Source organism: Girardinichthys multiradiatus, chromosome 20 (genome assembly GCF_021462225.1).
Source record: "Girardinichthys multiradiatus isolate DD_20200921_A chromosome 20, DD_fGirMul_XY1, whole genome shotgun sequence".
Classification (NCBI taxonomy): Eukaryota; Metazoa; Chordata; class Actinopteri; order Cyprinodontiformes; family Goodeidae; genus Girardinichthys; species Girardinichthys multiradiatus.
Genome location: NC_061812.1, coordinates 32,844,293 through 32,860,718, shown reverse-complemented (window position 1 = coordinate 32,860,718; position 16,426 = coordinate 32,844,293). Strand labels below are relative to the sequence as shown.

The window sequence follows — 16,426 nt, the reverse complement described above, 5'->3', positions numbered from 1 at the left end:
GAACGGTAAGAACAAAGAAGTTGTTTGACAGGAAGCCTCCCTGCTGTTTTCAGGTGGTGCTGATGAAGCAGATGAAGGAGGAGCAACAGAGGAGGAGGATGGTGGAGGCGAAGAGGAACCGTGAGATTGCTCAACTTAAGAAGGAGCAGCGACGACAGGAGGTTGGGAAGCATTTAAAGATTGTGTGTAGGCATGTTTGTGTTGCCTCTTGAAGACTTAGCACAGCTTCACAGGGCTGTAGTTATCACAGTCTGTGTTTATATTTTGCATATGCATTTAAATATTTGCCTCACTGCCAGAAATAGTGCTGCTAGAAGTATTTTTGAGATAAGTGAATGCGCACTTGTCACAACATATAGTGTTTACACTCAGGTTCAAAGAATTTTTAAGAAGAGGGAAGGCAAAAAACAAAACAATTTGTAAATGCAAAGCTATTAAACACTTTTCTGATTCTGAATTATGTTCCTCACATAAGAACATATTTTACAAATATGACCTTCCCTCTCTGGTTGTGTTTACTTCTTAGGAGCATGAAACCGTACACGGAGATGCTGTAGGCTTCGCTCCTAATTATTTTATTCAGGGCTTTATTTTAAGTCTTAAATCCCTTCTTGATCCGAACTTTGTGAGCTTATTGTGTGAAACGTAAATAAAAGTATTAAAAAAAATCACGTGTCTATAAATGAAACGATGATGAATCTTTAGTCATCTTTTCCGACAACATCAGTATCAGATTCGGGCGCTGGAGTCTCAGAAGCGGCAGCAGGAGCTGGTGCTGCGCAGGAAGACCCAGGAGGTGACCGCCTTACGGCGCCTGGCTAAGCCCATGTCAGATCGTGTGGCAGGACGAGTGGCCCGTTGGAATCAGGCGCCTCCAGTTACAGACTCTGGAGCGGATTTGTCAGCCAGCACGACGGCAAGCAGCTCCGAGGCGGAGACTGCGAGGACCGTGAGTGGGCTGGTGCGCCAGTGGAACAACAAGGACAACGCATACGGATACATGGCGGAGAGTGAGGGAAGTATGGATGGAACGCGGTTGATTAGGTAAGAAGAGCTTCTGTTGTCATCTTGCCGTATAGACGTGTACGGTCTAAATCTATGCAGTGCCTTGCAACAATATTCATACCGCCTTTTTGTCCAACCTTTCCATGTTTTGTGACGTTCCAAGCACAAACCTTAGTATATTTCTTCTGGATTTTATGTAATGTACCAAAATCAAGGAAAGAAAAATTAAAGACATAGTTTCAACATTTTTACAAATACAAAAACTGACAAATGTGGTGTTTAAATGTTTTCAGCCCCCTTTGGTCTGATACCCCTGAATAAAATCCAGTAAAATAAATTGCCTAACACTATGTGTGGTAGAAAGCTCATAGTGGAGGCAGCATCATAATTTGGGAAAGTTTTTCTGCAACAGAGACAGTGAGGCAGGTCAGAGTTGCTGGAAAGGATGATGAAGCTAAATACAGCTTCATACAAATGCACATCACAGTTTTTAGATGTTTATTTGCCAAGAAATTTGAACCCCCTTAACAATTTTCTCTCCATTTCACAATCACAAACTGTTTTATGTTGGCTTTTAGCTTACGAACTAATATATTGAGCTATATTGAAGCTTTCACAAAACGTGAAAATGTTTTAAACAGAAATGTTTTAGGAAGGCAATGTATTCATTCGAACCGCTTTTGCTTGTTTTTGTATTATAACTTTGCAGCAGCAGGAAGAAGCTGCAGAGGAAGCCAGCAGTCCTGGCTAGCACTGCAGCTGCAGGCAGAGCCAACAGTTTCTCCAAGTCTGCCCGTCTAAAGTGGCAAACCCTCGAGCGTCGCATTGTAGACATAGTCATGCAGAGAATGACCATCTCTAATGTGGAAGCAGACATGGATCGCCTTATCAAGGTGTGGACAGAGGGTTTAAATATGTTTTGCAAAAAGTAAAAAAAATAAATGTTCTTTTGTACTTTTTCCTATTATGTTTTCTCATTAGCTCATTACATTTTAGCTTAAGAGCTTAGTTGTCATCAGAAATTGGGCACCAGATGGAAAATAAAGATGGTGGTAGCTGCTTTAACTCATTCAGTTTTGGTAGGTAAGCACTGAAAGCAAGTGTGAGAACCCTTGTTTCTCTTCTTCGTATATGGTGAAGATACCTGAGGAAGAGCAGCTCTTTCTCTGGCGTCGGCTGTGTTCATTCAGAGTTGTTTAAATATTTATCAAACCAAAAATCCAAAAAATTAAAACAGGTGCATCAGATGCTTTTTTTGTTTTAGCTATTTCTGATTACTTTTCGATTGCATGTGCACATTTTTTTTTTTTTTTTTTGATGATTTAGAAACGAGAAGAGCTGACAATACAGCAGGAAGCTCTGTCACATAAAAGGGTGGTCTTGATGGCGGATGGAGAAGGGCCAGAGGCCGAGGACCGCCTCCTTCAGGAAGTTAACGAGGAGATCGAGGTGCTGAATGCCAACATAGACTATATCAATGACAGTCTGTCTGACTGCCAGGCTACCATCGTGCAGATAGAGGAGACCAAGGTAGGAAGATAAACCTAATTACATGAAAACACCTCATTGGTTGTGAGCGACAAGATGCCTTCATCGATGCTCTGTGATGTGTTTTTTAACAGGATGAGCTGGACTCAGTGGACACCTCAGTGGTGATCAGCTCCTGTTCCCTGGCTGAAGCCCGCCACCTGCTGGACCACTTCCTAAAGGCTTCCATTGATAAGGTGAGTTAATGTGCACCAAAAACAGAAGCCCGAATAGAGACCGAGGACCCGTACCTAACACAATCCCTCTTATAGTTGTTGGTGTTGATGTTGCAGCTTTAAATAGTTCCTTATATGCTATCTAGTGGGATCTCTTTGTGCTACTACATGCTTTGCATGATATAGCTTTAACATTGTTTTGAACAGCTTTTCATGAATCTTAAAGTTTATTGTTATACAATTCATTACTGGATTTTGATGATGTTTGGACTTTATTAGTGTTCTTATGTTTTTAAAAGAATAAAATGTTCATTTTGTTTTCTCAGTCATTTTCAAATGTACTCCTCTTAAGAGAGATGTTAAAATGTCTTCTGCAAGCAGAGTGGATTTGCCTTCTCGACACCTTCAGTATCTTTGTTTTTTGGCTGTTTTAATTTATTTATTTATTTATTAGAATAGAACCGATTTCTGGCCGATCACCGATACATTGCTACATTTCAGTAGCAAGACAATTCAAAGTGCTGTACATGAAAAAAGGAGAACGAGACATAATAGGAAGAGTACGTTATAGTGGCATAAAGGTAATTAAAAAATTAAGAAATACAAATAATTAAATGAATGATAAAATGATTGATATTAAAATGAAAGGAAAGTTGGACGGAAAACTAATAATGTTTAAATAGCACAGTCAAAGGCCACTCTAAACAAAGAGGTTTTAAATCTTGATTTGAAGCAATTTAGGGTTTCAGAGTTTTTAAAGTTTTCTGTGAGTTTATTCCAGATTAGTGGAGCATAAGAACTAAAAGCTGCTTCTCCATGTTTGGTTCTGGTTCTGGGTATGCAGAGTAGATTTGAGCCAGAAGACCTGAGAGGTCTGGCTGGTTGATACACTGACAACAAGTCTGTAATGTATTTTGGTGCTAAGCCATTCAGTGATTTATAGACTAACAGAAGTATTTTAAAGTGTATTATTTGAGATACGGGGAGCCGATGTGAGGACTTTAGAACCAGAGTTATGTGCTCCACTACTCTTAGTTCTAGTGAGGACGCGGGCAGCAGCGTTCTGGATCAACTGCAGCTGTCTGATCCACTTTTTAGGCAGACCTGTGAAGACACCGTTGCAGTAATCAATTCTACTAAAGATGAACGCATGAATTAGTTTTTCAAGGTCCTGCTGAGACATTAGTCCTTTAATCCTGGAGATGTTCTTTAGGTGATAGATTGCAGTCTTTAAAAAGCCTGACCTGCAGATTCCAATTTTGTCCAATACTAATATTTTCTTTATAATTGACACTGTCAGGTATTATAAGCTCATAATACACCTTCAAAGTTCCAATGTTACTGTATTGAAAAACATTGAACAATACCCGTGAAACAATACAAAGTTATTTTAACTGCACATGAGGCAGTGCTCTCAAATATAAATCAAATGTTTAGAGCACTGCATTTCCTTTAGTCGTTAATTTTTCACATTTTAAAAAGAAACAAAACTTGCACAATAGGTTAGACAAATAGATAAGATCGGTGGGAAGATCGATGGATAAGATCGGATTCACAAGTACATATCGGCCAATCACATATTTTTCAAAATTAAGAAAATCGGGGCAGATTGATCAGCCGGCCGATCAATTGGTGCAACCCTAATTAGAAGGCCGGGCCATGCCTGATGAGAAGGAAAGGGTTACTTACAAATGATAAAGTCTTGCATTATAGACCATAGTAGACCGAAGTTTGAAGCACATGGTTGAAAAACGCTGACCACCATGAAAGCATTCGACTAAAAGTTCTAGATATTCTAGACTTGGAAAACATTCACTGATAATGATTATGCTCTCTCTCTCTCTTTGTGTATAGAGTTTACAGGTGGCTCAGAAGGAGGCGCAGATCCGACTGCTTGAGGGCCAGCTGAGGCAGACTGATGTGATTGGCTCGTCCCACAATCACATGATTCTTGACGCTCTGCGAGAAAAGGCAGAGTGCATCCCCGAGCTCCAGGCCCTCATCCACAATGTCCAGCAAGGTGAGAGGGGGATTTAATTTTTTGCTTTTGGATGTGAAAACAAAAATTTACAAATTTAACTAAATAAAAAGAGGTAAGGGTCACATATTTTTTCATTCAATTTTGTTTGCCTTACTTCTCTATCTTAGTATTTTAGGCATGGTTAAGGTATCATTCTAAAATGTATTATGTTCAAAAGGGTTAGTTAAAGGGTTAGTTTCCATCCCCAGGCGCTAAATATTTAGGTTAACCTATCTAGCCATCCTTTTTGGTACCAGCTTAAGCCTGGTTATTGCCAATGGAATGGCAATGAGCAGGGAATGGGTGAGAGCGGAGGAATACAGATGCGTCTCTGCAGTGGAAACCTCAGTTGTGAGCTCAGGAATATGTCTAAAAATCGCCGTGAGTCAAACTCTGCGCCTTCCTTCATCCCAAGCTTTTTAAAATTGGCAAGGGTGCAAAAGAAAACCAACTTGTGGCCTAGAGATTAGGATACATTTTTCACATTTTGCTATGTCCCAACATGAGACTGGAGTATATTTTATTTAGATTTTAGTTAACAGAACACCACGAATCATGCGTTGCTTTAAAAATTCTTTGCAAATGAAAAAATAACTAACATGCATTTGTGTTTAGATGACTTTACTCTGATAAATCTAAATAAAATCCAGTGCAACCAACTGCCTTCAGAAGGCACTTAATTATTGAAGAGAATCCTCCTGTGTGTACCCTAATTGCAGAATAAATACAGCTGTTCTGAGGCCTCAGAGGTTTATTAGAGAACGCGAGGGAACAAACAGAAGAAAACATGAAGAAAAAGGAACACAGCAGACAGGCTGGGGATAAAGATGTGGAGATGTTTAAATTAAGGTTATGTTATAAAACAATTTTCCTGAGCATCTTACAGAGCTCTGTTCAGTCCATCTTATGAAAATGGAAAGAATATGGCACAACTGCAAACCTACCAAGACACAAGACAATATCTTTGTGTGTTATATCACATTTACAAAGGTTTTCTTGGATCATTTGAGAATCTAGTTGTCCAAAACAAGGGTTGCAGCTGCAGTTATAGTAATGGTTGCACAAAGCATTGACTGGGGTGAAATGTAAACCACATTTTTCATATTTTATTTGTAAAACAAACTTAAAATGCATAAACACCTAATCAACATTGATTTTTGTTGTTGTAATGGAATAAAATCAAAAAATATTCAAGGGCTGTGAATATCTTTGCAAGACACTGTAGGATCTGAATGCATGATAGTGTACGGCTGTATCAGAGCACATATTATGGTTAGTTTGCATATTTGTCATGCGTTACAGCATCTTTGCAGTGTCTGCAGTACAGAACTGTCACAGATGGGAAAGAATGTAGCTCCACCAAACCATAAGCCCCTATTGTTTTTCTGAAAACATATTGGTTGTTTCCCACGTTTGTAGAAAGGTGTTGATAGCATTACATTTAAATTGACCCCATCCAGAGGAGTCCTTACTGTTTACCGAGGGCTTAAAGGTTTTGTGCTTTGTTTGCTTTCAGAAAATGGTTATGCCAGCACAGACGAGGAGCCCTCCGAGTTCAGCCAAGCCTCTGACACCAGGTGAGCCAGCCTCTCTACATTACTCCCCTATTCATCTATACAACTGAAGAAAACAAAACACTGTTAACATTTTCTGATACTGATCATGTTTTCTTAATGTGGAAAAAATGACATTTAAGTCACTCCTTGCCTTTTGCAAAGCTCTGTACAGCTGCTCCAGTGTTAAGTTAAACACCACCTGTTTATATTTCGTCCCCTTTCTGTCATTCCTTTAGTGTGTCACAGATGAAGGAATCCAACAGTCAGGATGACTTTAAAATAAAGGTACACACCCTCATATATAAGAGCTATTTCACTCTGTGTTATGTCATTATGTCTTTACCTCAGAACTCACTTTTGCCGCCACCCTTCTGGACTCAGGTTTTGTCTGAGTATCTGCTATCACTGTTTGCAACCACAAGGGGGCAGTACAAGCAAGCACTTAAACCCTGGTGGTAGAATATCTTCAGATTTGACATAGAAATTTCTGTTAGGGTTTATCTTTTTTACACTTTGGTTTCTCTTGTCTTTATTTAGCATTTATACTTCTTTTCTTGGCTCTGCCCGCTCATTTCCCCACTGAAACATGCATCTGAATAAAACTTGGTCCTAATTATTGTTTTCTTTCCTTTGATATTTTGTAATCCCCTAGCCCTCCTTCCTTAGCTCACCCTGGCTCTTTTTCTGGCCCTTTCTAACACAATTTCTTCACTTAATTCACCCAGATGGAGCCTCGCCTCTCTGCCCAGATGAAGGCGGTATCAGCGGAGTACCTCGGCCCCATCCTGGACCCCTCTTCAAGCAGCAAGCAGCAGCACATCACTAAGTCTCTAGCCTCATTGACAGACATCCAGGAGGATGGCTTAAGTCTTATTCCAGGAAGTCTGGCGCTCAGTGTCCCCCTCCGAGACCCTTTTCACAGGGACCGAGCGTCCCGCACCATCAGCCTTCCTGTCAGGGGACACACTTTGTAAGTTATGGAGATGTACACTGTGGTGATTTATTGTCATGGTCAGGGGTATAAAAACCAGACTGGCTGGTCACTTGGGCCGATCAAGCTAAAATTGTCTGGTTCCAGTCATCATCTGACTTCTAATTTTCTGTCTTTAATAAAACATACATTGGCTGACATGGATTCTTACATCTTCTGTGTTTCGCACCAAACCACCACCTGTGAAATCTGTTGAAATTCTGCTTAGCCTTTTGTCTTTTTTCTGTGTGTCAGTCCCAGGCAATCTCGAGGTTATGACACGTCCCCCATTACGAGACGGAAATCTTACGACCGTTCATACAGGTACATATCGTGTTATAGAAGTCTGAGATCAGATGGCGCTTAATCGCTGAGTAATGTAATTTAGCTTAACTGTTTTCACTGACATATTATTGTTTTTCATATTCCTCATCAGGCCTACTGATGGCTACACTCCCCCCTCCTCCCCTCCTTTAAGGACAAGGAATGACCGCAATGTTTTCTCCAGACTGACCAGCAACCAAACGCAAGGTTCTGCTCTGGACAAGTGAGTGCCTTCCTACACAGACACACACCGACGCTGCGCACTTTTTACTTCTTCTTGCCTGTTGTCTGTGTTGTCAGGCTCTATAGATACATTAAAGGTCATGCCTTTGGAGAAAAACATTGAGGTGAATCCCACTCCTAGACTTTATTTTCTGGTATAAGTACTGAAAGTCCAAAGATTTATGTGGGAAAGGCATTAGGAGGCTGCTAAAATCAGATCATCTGAATTTTGTGATGCTGACAACATTACTGGAGGGCAGACTAGTATTATTGTATAAATTAATTAACAGAATGCAAAAGTGACAGATACAACACCGTTCCTTTCCAAAGTGTTCATATCCCTAAAACCTTTTCACATTTTGTCATGTTGCAGCCAGAAACATCATTGTACAGCTAATGTGATTTTTATAAATCATCTTGGAGAATAGATCAAGATTAGTCAGATCGGATCAGCATCATCTTTGAAGTCTTGGAACAGATTGCCCATTTGGTTTTGCCACTGAATTTTCCATAGCAGACTGGCTGAATTTCTAATATGTATTTAGGGGTATCAGAGTAGAGGGGGCTAAATACATATGCACCTTTTTAAACTCATCTATCCTTTATTTCCTATTCGCAAGTATGTAGTACTTTTTGTGTCTGCCCAATGAAACATCAATAAAACATATTGAGGTTTTGGGTTGTGAAGTGACAAAATGTGGAAAAATTCAATGGGTATTAATACATTTCAAGTCTGTAGAGGGACCTTCTGTCGTAATGCATAAGGAGAGTTTTGTTTTTTGTTTTGGGGCGAGATAATGCACACTGCACACTAACAGTGATGCATCTTGTTTGAATTTGCTCTACAAAGTTCTTGTAGAACCCAAAAGTTTTAATGAAACAGCCCCTCATCTACATTGTATGTTGGTTTTGAAGTGGCCTGCTATATTTTTTAACATTTAAAAATGTAAAGATGATGCTTCATGCGATGTAAATGTATCATTTTGTTACATCAAACTGAAGAGGGGAGGTCCAATGGGACTAATGTCAGCCCAGCCAGAAATGAGTACTTGCTTCCTTTCCTGCTCTGAATCAATTCCAGCTTCCCGCTCTGAGAAATGTCAGCGGTTAATTTCAAGTAGCGCTTGCCGGGGATCTTTATTTTGCGTTTGTTATCAAGTTGGTGCATTTCCTGGCTTTATAGACCTTTAATTGGTAGCAAGATTGCTTTAAGAAATCAGTCTGGGTGTTGTGGGTGTGTGTACAGTATATATTAATAACTGCTGGCTTTGTGTGTGCCGGAGCCTGTGGCTCCTCATTATCTGGACCAGGGGTAGGTAAATGGGATGGCACTTGTCATGTGCTCATGCAGCTGTCGTTGATGGAAGCCATTTGATATAACATGGCGTAGGAAGGTGTTTATGTTTAAGATCACTTGTAAGGTTGCACCAGGAAAATACTCTCATACAACCTAATGTGGCTGGGTGGATGGAGTTGTTCTTTTGCCTTTTTCATGTATTAGCATTGCCAGTTTTGGGGTTTCTTTAGTTAACTGGAAGGACACTGCATCGGTTTGTTGAGTCAGTGTTGTATGTGAGATGTGTAAATGTTTTCTGTTCCAAGTTCATCATTTTATGATTTAAATTTCTCATGTCTTGCTGTTCTATTCTGTCATTGCTCAATGTTTCTGAACTCTACCAATTTGTCATCACCAACATATATTTTCATGTATCTTATATTTTTTACAGCACAATGTCTCTTAAATGATGAGAAAAGAGGAATTGTGTAAATAAAGCTGTTTACTTCTTTCCACGTTCAAACATCCTTTTTGAAATGCAAAAAAAGAGGTTTTACTCTCTTTAAGTCAATTAAGTTTGAGTGTGTTTGTTGCCTTTGAGACTGTAATGAAGCATCTTACTTGGGTTTCAAACAGCCAGTGACACTGAAATAAACTGATTTGAAACAGTCTTATTGTTTCATCTTTGACAAACAGGTTTTAATCATCACGTCTAGTCAAAAATTGTTTCACATTTGTAAAAACCATTGCATTTTAAAGGCTTTTTGGGGAAAGATGAAATAAAAAAATAGGAATTGATAAATTGTGGAATATTTAGCCAACCTAGAACTATTCATAGGCCAGTATGGGATTCTTACTGTATGATCATTTTAAATTGAAACCAAAGAGTTTCACAGTATCATTGAATTTATATGAAAGATGTAAAAATAAAATGTATAACATCTTACCTGCTTTTATTCAAAATAAAAAGCAACAAAAACTGCTGCTAAAATAATACAAATAAATTGATTATAAGAGTCATAATAATGTTACCTATAACATTTGTTATTTGGATTTTGAGAAAAGAGATTGAAACAAAAATGTAGAATAAACCATGAAATGTCGTAGTAGTTTTCAAGTGCAGTACTTATTGCATTGACTATTTTACCTTTTTGCCATTCTGATCTTTTTAATGTCCCAAAACCAACCCCAGCTGACATTAACTGCGTTAAAAGTTAGGTCTTGTGTTGCCAGGTTGAAGTAGGCTATTTAACTGGCATGATGTTCATAGCTGATAAACTGTAGTTTTAATTTCCATATAACAATGATGGGTTGTGCTTGACTGTTCATGTTTTTCACCGGCATAAATACTGTATTTCCAAACTAAATTTTTCTTTTCTTTTTTTTTTCTAAGCAACATGTTTAGTGACCTTCTTTTAGCCAGCTGAACGGCAGTGTGTAGCAACACGAAGGGAAACGGGGAATCTGGCTGTATGGAGTTAATGAAACAAAATAAAAATAAATGTTAATGTTTTTCTGCTAAATATTTTTCTGCCTTTTTGTTTAATGCGTGTTTTAATAATGGGAAGCACTTTGTGATTTAGTCTGTGATAAATAGTGCTAATTGCTAAATATACAAGTTCTTAACTTACATATTTTGAGAGATAATTTTAAGGAGTTCTAAAACCATAACTTTTAAAACCTACCTAGAATATTTAGTTTTGTTTTGATTTGTCTTGTTTTTTTATGGAAAACAATATAATATGTCTCAAGGTCACAATTATGAAACTAGATAATATCATTTAAAGGATTCTATAACTGGGAATACTCTGTTTACTCCTATAATGTCATTTTCCACACAGAACCTGTTTGAGTTTTGGGTATAGCATGAATGTTTTTCCTTAAATCAGCAGTTTTCCCCCTTCTGTTAACTCTGTTTGCTATCCGATATTCATTTTCTGTTCTAATGTCTTGAAAATGTCTGCAAATATTCAATTTAAGAGGTGACCCGGACCTCATTGTCAGACACAAATCAAAGTGCATCTACTCTGTGACCTTTGGCAAGACTATCTTGGCATCAGTGCTTCCTCCTTTAGAGCCTTGTTTTTTCTCCCCGTAATCCCCTTTAGTTTTTTTATTTCATTACAACAGACAGTTTGACATTTTCGAGATGCTGCTGTTTGCTTTCGTCAAGAGCAGAATGTGAGAATATTGACACTGCTAAGCCATTGTGTTATTTCACAAAACACAAGCGAACAGCCAGCAGCGGTTAGCTAAGCTTTAGTGAATAGCTTTTGTAACCAGAGTTTTGTGGATCATTTTTGAAATCTAGTTTTTGCCATACTGATTTACAGTATATTTAGAAACTTTATTATAAGAATATAAGAGAACAGCATTAAAAACATTTCTTTTAGCCTTCCCCCATGAGTGGTCATTATTCATTTTAGAAGTTCAAGAGATGTCACATCGTGTGTGTGTGTGAGAGAGCTGCCACTTTAAAATAGGGTTTTACTAATTTAAAACAAAGATAAATTGATTACTGCATCTGCATTTTAAATGGTCTTTATCATCTCATATTATAATGGTTAGCATGGGCAGCAATACTAAAATAGCAGTTCCTCCATGTGTTCTCCCCTTGAGAACACAGAGACTTTTCTTAATTCTGAGATTTCCAAAAGGCCGCCAACATTTCTAAATCCAGAATATTCAATGACAAGGTTTGAAAGCACAAAAAGATAAAACAGAACACTTTGTGTCAATACTGTTAGCCTTCCTGTTATCTACTGAAAATATCCCTCCCTCTTGCTTTGCAGTTTCCTGAATGAGCCGCAGACATATCTAGATAAAGCGTAGAAAATTGTTTCCTTTTGAACAGCTCCTTACATTTCTGTGTTTCCCCTGACTTTATTTTTTAAAAACCTCACAGAAACGGAATATAGCTAACTTTAATTCCACGTCTGGCAGTAGCAACTTCCATACTGAAGAGTTGTTGTGGTGAACTGGTAGCCCTTGAGTTTAGTGCATTCAGTAATCAGAATAAAAATCTGATTGATTGAGTTTCCAACCTCCTGGTCACTGTTTGGGACCGATTAGGCTAAGCTAAAAATTCCAGTCACTAAATGATGTCACTCTGCATCTTTACTTCATAGTTTAATAGCCAACATAGTTTAGTATGTATTTTTTATTAATTTTTCACTGAGTAAAGACAGTTTTCGCTCTTGTTTACAGGCATCATGCTAACTGTGCGCTGGGCTAACAGGCTGCTAGGTGTAAATTTAGATATGGCTGAATTTTCTCTTGTCAGCTCTTGACACGAATGTAAATGGTTGTATTTCCTCAAATGTCTTTCTCTTCTAAACCTTTAACCCTTAATTTTTAACACAACTTAAAGCTCCACTAAATGTTGAGTGTTGGTGGGTCCGGACTAAGACTGACATTGGTCAAATAATACAGCTTGTTCAGTGATTTATTTAGCAAGCAGCCTGATCTCACTGAACAAGATTTATTTTTGACTGACCTTTCCTGCCTGTTTGTGCACCTATGTCTGTACCCCTTTCTACTAGTCTGTACTCCCTTTTTTAACCCTTCTGTCTTTTCTTAGCGTGGTTAACCCTTTCCTCTTCCCACCTTCCACCTCCCGCCTTCTCCTCGCTCCTCTTCTGCCTCCAGGTCGGATGACAGCGACTCCTCGCTCTCCGAGGTGCTCAGGTAGAGGAATTGCATCTGTTGCTCTCTGTTTTTTTCCCGTTTTGCCTGTTAACTTGTGTGGTGCCTTGTCTCTACCTCCGCCTCTCCCTTTAGTCTTCCATGGTTAAAGTCACCGTGAAATGCATGCATTAACCATAGGTAGCCTTTTCTATTTTTGTCATGCTATGTTTCTCTGTGGTCCCATGCAGGACTTGTACGAACCATGCTGCTTTTATGTGGTTGCTGCTGAAAGGCATAAAGGGGTGCCATTGCAAACACTTGTATATACAAATGCTGCAGAATTTGTAAATGGCAATACAGGGATAGTAGTTTATTTTTAATCGAGGGTAACAAAGTAATGCTTGCTGAACTGTCGACCATTAGATAAAAACATGAATATTATTATTTATTTCTTATTTTACAGGAAAGACGATTAACTTGCTTGGTCTGTCCAAAAGTTGAAAGTAATCTAATGGCTGGAAATATCTTTCTAGCTGTCAGCTAACTATTCACTATAGTTCTCTTACATCTTGAATAGTCAACATCTTAAAGATAATCCTAATTACTGTATACTTTCTTATAGTTTGAAAATAAAAGAGAGATAACTCTCAGATCTGAAACATGAAAGCTGTCTTTAATGTGCATTTTCCCCTATGACCAGCAGTGGTAGACTTCTTGTCTTCAAAGGAACATAATTTATTTCAAAGTTTGTTTGCTTTTATGCACACAATCTGCAACTCTAAAAGATTTAAGACATCTGTTGGAAGTAGTGCAAGTCAGAAAGCATGTGTTCCCACCATTCATTTAGGATGTCTCACGGTAGATTACCTCCAACAAGTACCTGGTCTGAAAGGCTAGTAGAATGATGGAGTGAGCCAGTGTGACACGCCAGCAGCTAATCCACTCTGCTGACCCGCACGCAGCGTTCTACTTCATCATTGCGTTGCATATGTTCAAGCAGGGAGTCTCATCTGCTTTTGTCAACATGCTGAAAACAGAAAAAGATACATTTCTTTTCTACATCTTGACTTCATGTCCTGCTTTGTGTGCTTTCAGCCAATGCAACACACTGGAAAATTTGCACTTGTTTAGAACACAACTCCAGCTGGGAACATCTCCAGCTGTGAAGTACTTGTATGAACAGGGGCTAAAGAGGATGTTTGAAACTAACTTTCAAGTCCCTGGTGTTCATATGCAGTGCCAACCACATTTATTGTCGTTCTTCATAAATATGTTAAACGCTTTGAAGATAAGGCATCTTTTATTGCAGTAGCATAATCTCACATGGAGCATTTTTGAAACATCCAAACTTTAATATGAGGATTTATTCAATGGGTAACAAATGGGTGTTAAAAAATAATTATGTTAGATCAAATCACTGGAGGCACAATTATTTGCATCCATACTGTCAATACATTGTATTATAAGCATGGTTGGACCATACAGAGAGGGATCTTTGACCTTTCCAGCCAAAGTGACCAGATGACCAGAGATCCTGCTGAAAGATCCACTAATGACCCTTTTTAAGGTTACTGACAGAGTCCACCAGATTTTTATTATACAGGTCCTTCTCAAAATATTAGCATATTGTGATAAAGTTCATTATTTTCCATAATGTCATGATGAAAATTTAACATTCATATATTTTAGAGAGGGCTGCACGGTGGCACAGTTGGTAGCACTGTTGCCTTGCAGCAAGAAGGTCCTGGGTTCAATTCCCGACCGAGGGTCTTTCTGCATGGAGTTTGCATGTTCTCCCCGTGCATGCGTGGGTTCTCACCGGGTACTCCGGCTTCCTCCCACAGTCCAAAGACATGCCTGTTAGGTTAATTGGTCACTCTGAATTGCCCTTAGGTGTATGAATGAGTGTGTGCATGGTTGTTTGTGTGTTGCCCTGTGATGGACTGGCGACTTGTCCAGGGTGTACCCTGTCTCTCGCCCATAGACTGCTGGAGATAGGCACCAGCTCCCCCGCGACCCACTATGGAATAAGCGGTAGAAAATGACTGACTGACTATATTTTAGATTCATTGCACACTAACTGAAATATTTCAGGTCTTTTATTGTCTTAATACAGATGATTTTGGCATACAGCTCATGAAAACCCAAAATTCCTATCTCACAAAATTAGCATATTTCATCCGACCAATAAAAGAAAAATGTTTTTAATACAAAAAACGTCAACCTTCAAATAATCATGTACAGTTATGCACTCAATACTTGGTCAGGAATCCTTTGGCAGAAATGACTGCTTCAATGCGGCGTGGCATGGAGGCAATCAGCCTGTGGCACTGCTGAGGTCTTATGGAGGCCCAGGATGCTTTGATAGCGGCCTTTAGCTCATCCAAAGTGTTGGGTCTTGAGTCTCAACGTTCTCTTCACAATATCCCACAGATTCTCTATGGGGTTCAGGTCAGGAGAGTTGGCAGGCCAATTGAGCACAGTGATACCATGGTCAGTAAACCATTTACCAGTGGTTTTGGCACTGTGAGCAGGTGCCAGGTCGTGCTGAAAAATGAAATCTTCATCTCCATAAAGCTTTTCAGCAGATGGCAGCATGAAGTGCTCCAAAATCTCCTGATAGCTAGCTGCATTGACCCTGCCCTTGATAAAACACAGTGGACCAACACCAGCAGCTGACACGGCACCCCAGACCATCACTGACTGTGGGTACTTGACACTGGACTTCTGGCATTTTGGCATTTCCTTCTCCCCAGTCTTCCTCCAGACTCTGGCACCTTGATTTCCGAATGACATGCAGAATTTGCTTTCATCCGAAAAAAGTACTTTGGACCACTGAGCAACAGTCCAGTGCTGCTTCTCTGTAGCCCAGGTCAGGAGCTTCTGCCGCTGTTTCTGGTTCAAAAGTGGCTTGACCTGGGGAATGCAGCACCTGTAGCCCATTTCCTGCACACGCCTGTGCATGGTGGCTCTGGATGTTTCTACTCCAGACTCAGTCCACTGCTTCCGCAGGTCCCCCAAGGTCTGGAATCGGCCCTTCTCCACAATCTTCCTCAGGGTCCGGTCACCTCTTCTCGTTGTGCAGCGTTTTCTGCCACACTTTTTCCTTCCCACAGACTTCCCACTGAGGTGCCTTGATACAGCACTCTGGGAACAGCCTATTCGTTCAGAAATGTCTTTCTGTGTCTTACCCTCTTGCTTGAGGGTGTCAATAGTGGCCTTCTGGACAGCAGTCAGGTCGGCAGTCTTACCCATGATTGGGGTTTTGAGTGATGAACCAGGCTGGGAGTTTTAAAGGCCTCAGGAATCTTTTGCAGGTGTTTAGAGTTAACTCGTTGATTCAGATGATTAGGTTCATAGCTTGTTTAGAGACCCTTTTAATGATATGCTAATTTTGTGAGATAGTAATTTTGGGTTTTCATGAGCTGTATGCCAAAATCATCCGTATTAAGACAATAAAAGACCTGAAATATTTCAGTTAGTGTGCAATGAATCTAAAATATATGAATGTTAAATTTTCATCATGACATTATGGAAAATAATGAACTTTATCACAATATGCTAATATTTTGAGAAGGACCTGTAATTGTCCTGGTGTTAGAGTCCATGATGCCATACAATGTAACAAGGTTCCCAGGGCATTTAGAAGAGAAACAGGCCCACAGCATTACAGATTTTCCACCTTACTTGACAGTTGGCATAAGGTGTTGTTTTTCCATCCTG

General features: G+C 39.4%; 1 protein-coding gene across 5 annotated transcripts in view; it reads left to right on the top strand.

Moving 5' to 3' along the window:
• The window catches only part of kif21b (kinesin family member 21B), an 85,518-nt gene that overhangs the window by 39,402 nt on the left and 29,690 nt on the right, over window positions 1–16,426 (top strand). For 3 of the 5 annotated variants that reach the window (XR_007035389.1, XM_047347371.1, XM_047347369.1), the window contains exons 16-27: window positions 54–161; window positions 728–1,044; window positions 1,715–1,898; window positions 2,332–2,535; window positions 2,628–2,729; window positions 4,563–4,728; window positions 6,245–6,305; window positions 6,521–6,569; window positions 7,010–7,254; window positions 7,510–7,578; window positions 7,691–7,801; window positions 12,725–12,763. Coding sequence is in view for 4 of the 5 variants with exons in the window: in XM_047347371.1 (XP_047203327.1) it covers window positions 54–161; window positions 728–1,044; window positions 1,715–1,898; window positions 2,332–2,535; window positions 2,628–2,729; window positions 4,563–4,728; window positions 6,245–6,305; window positions 6,521–6,569; window positions 7,010–7,254; window positions 7,510–7,578; window positions 7,691–7,801; window positions 12,725–12,763 (1,655 nt within the window). In the remaining variant the exon portion in view is untranslated. The remainder of the gene's footprint in view (window positions 1–53; window positions 162–727; window positions 1,045–1,714; window positions 1,899–2,331; window positions 2,536–2,627; window positions 2,730–4,562; window positions 4,729–6,244; window positions 6,306–6,520; window positions 6,570–7,009; window positions 7,255–7,509; window positions 7,579–7,690; window positions 7,802–12,724; window positions 12,764–16,426) is intronic. The other 2 variants (XM_047347372.1, XM_047347370.1) reach the window with 1 other exon arrangement.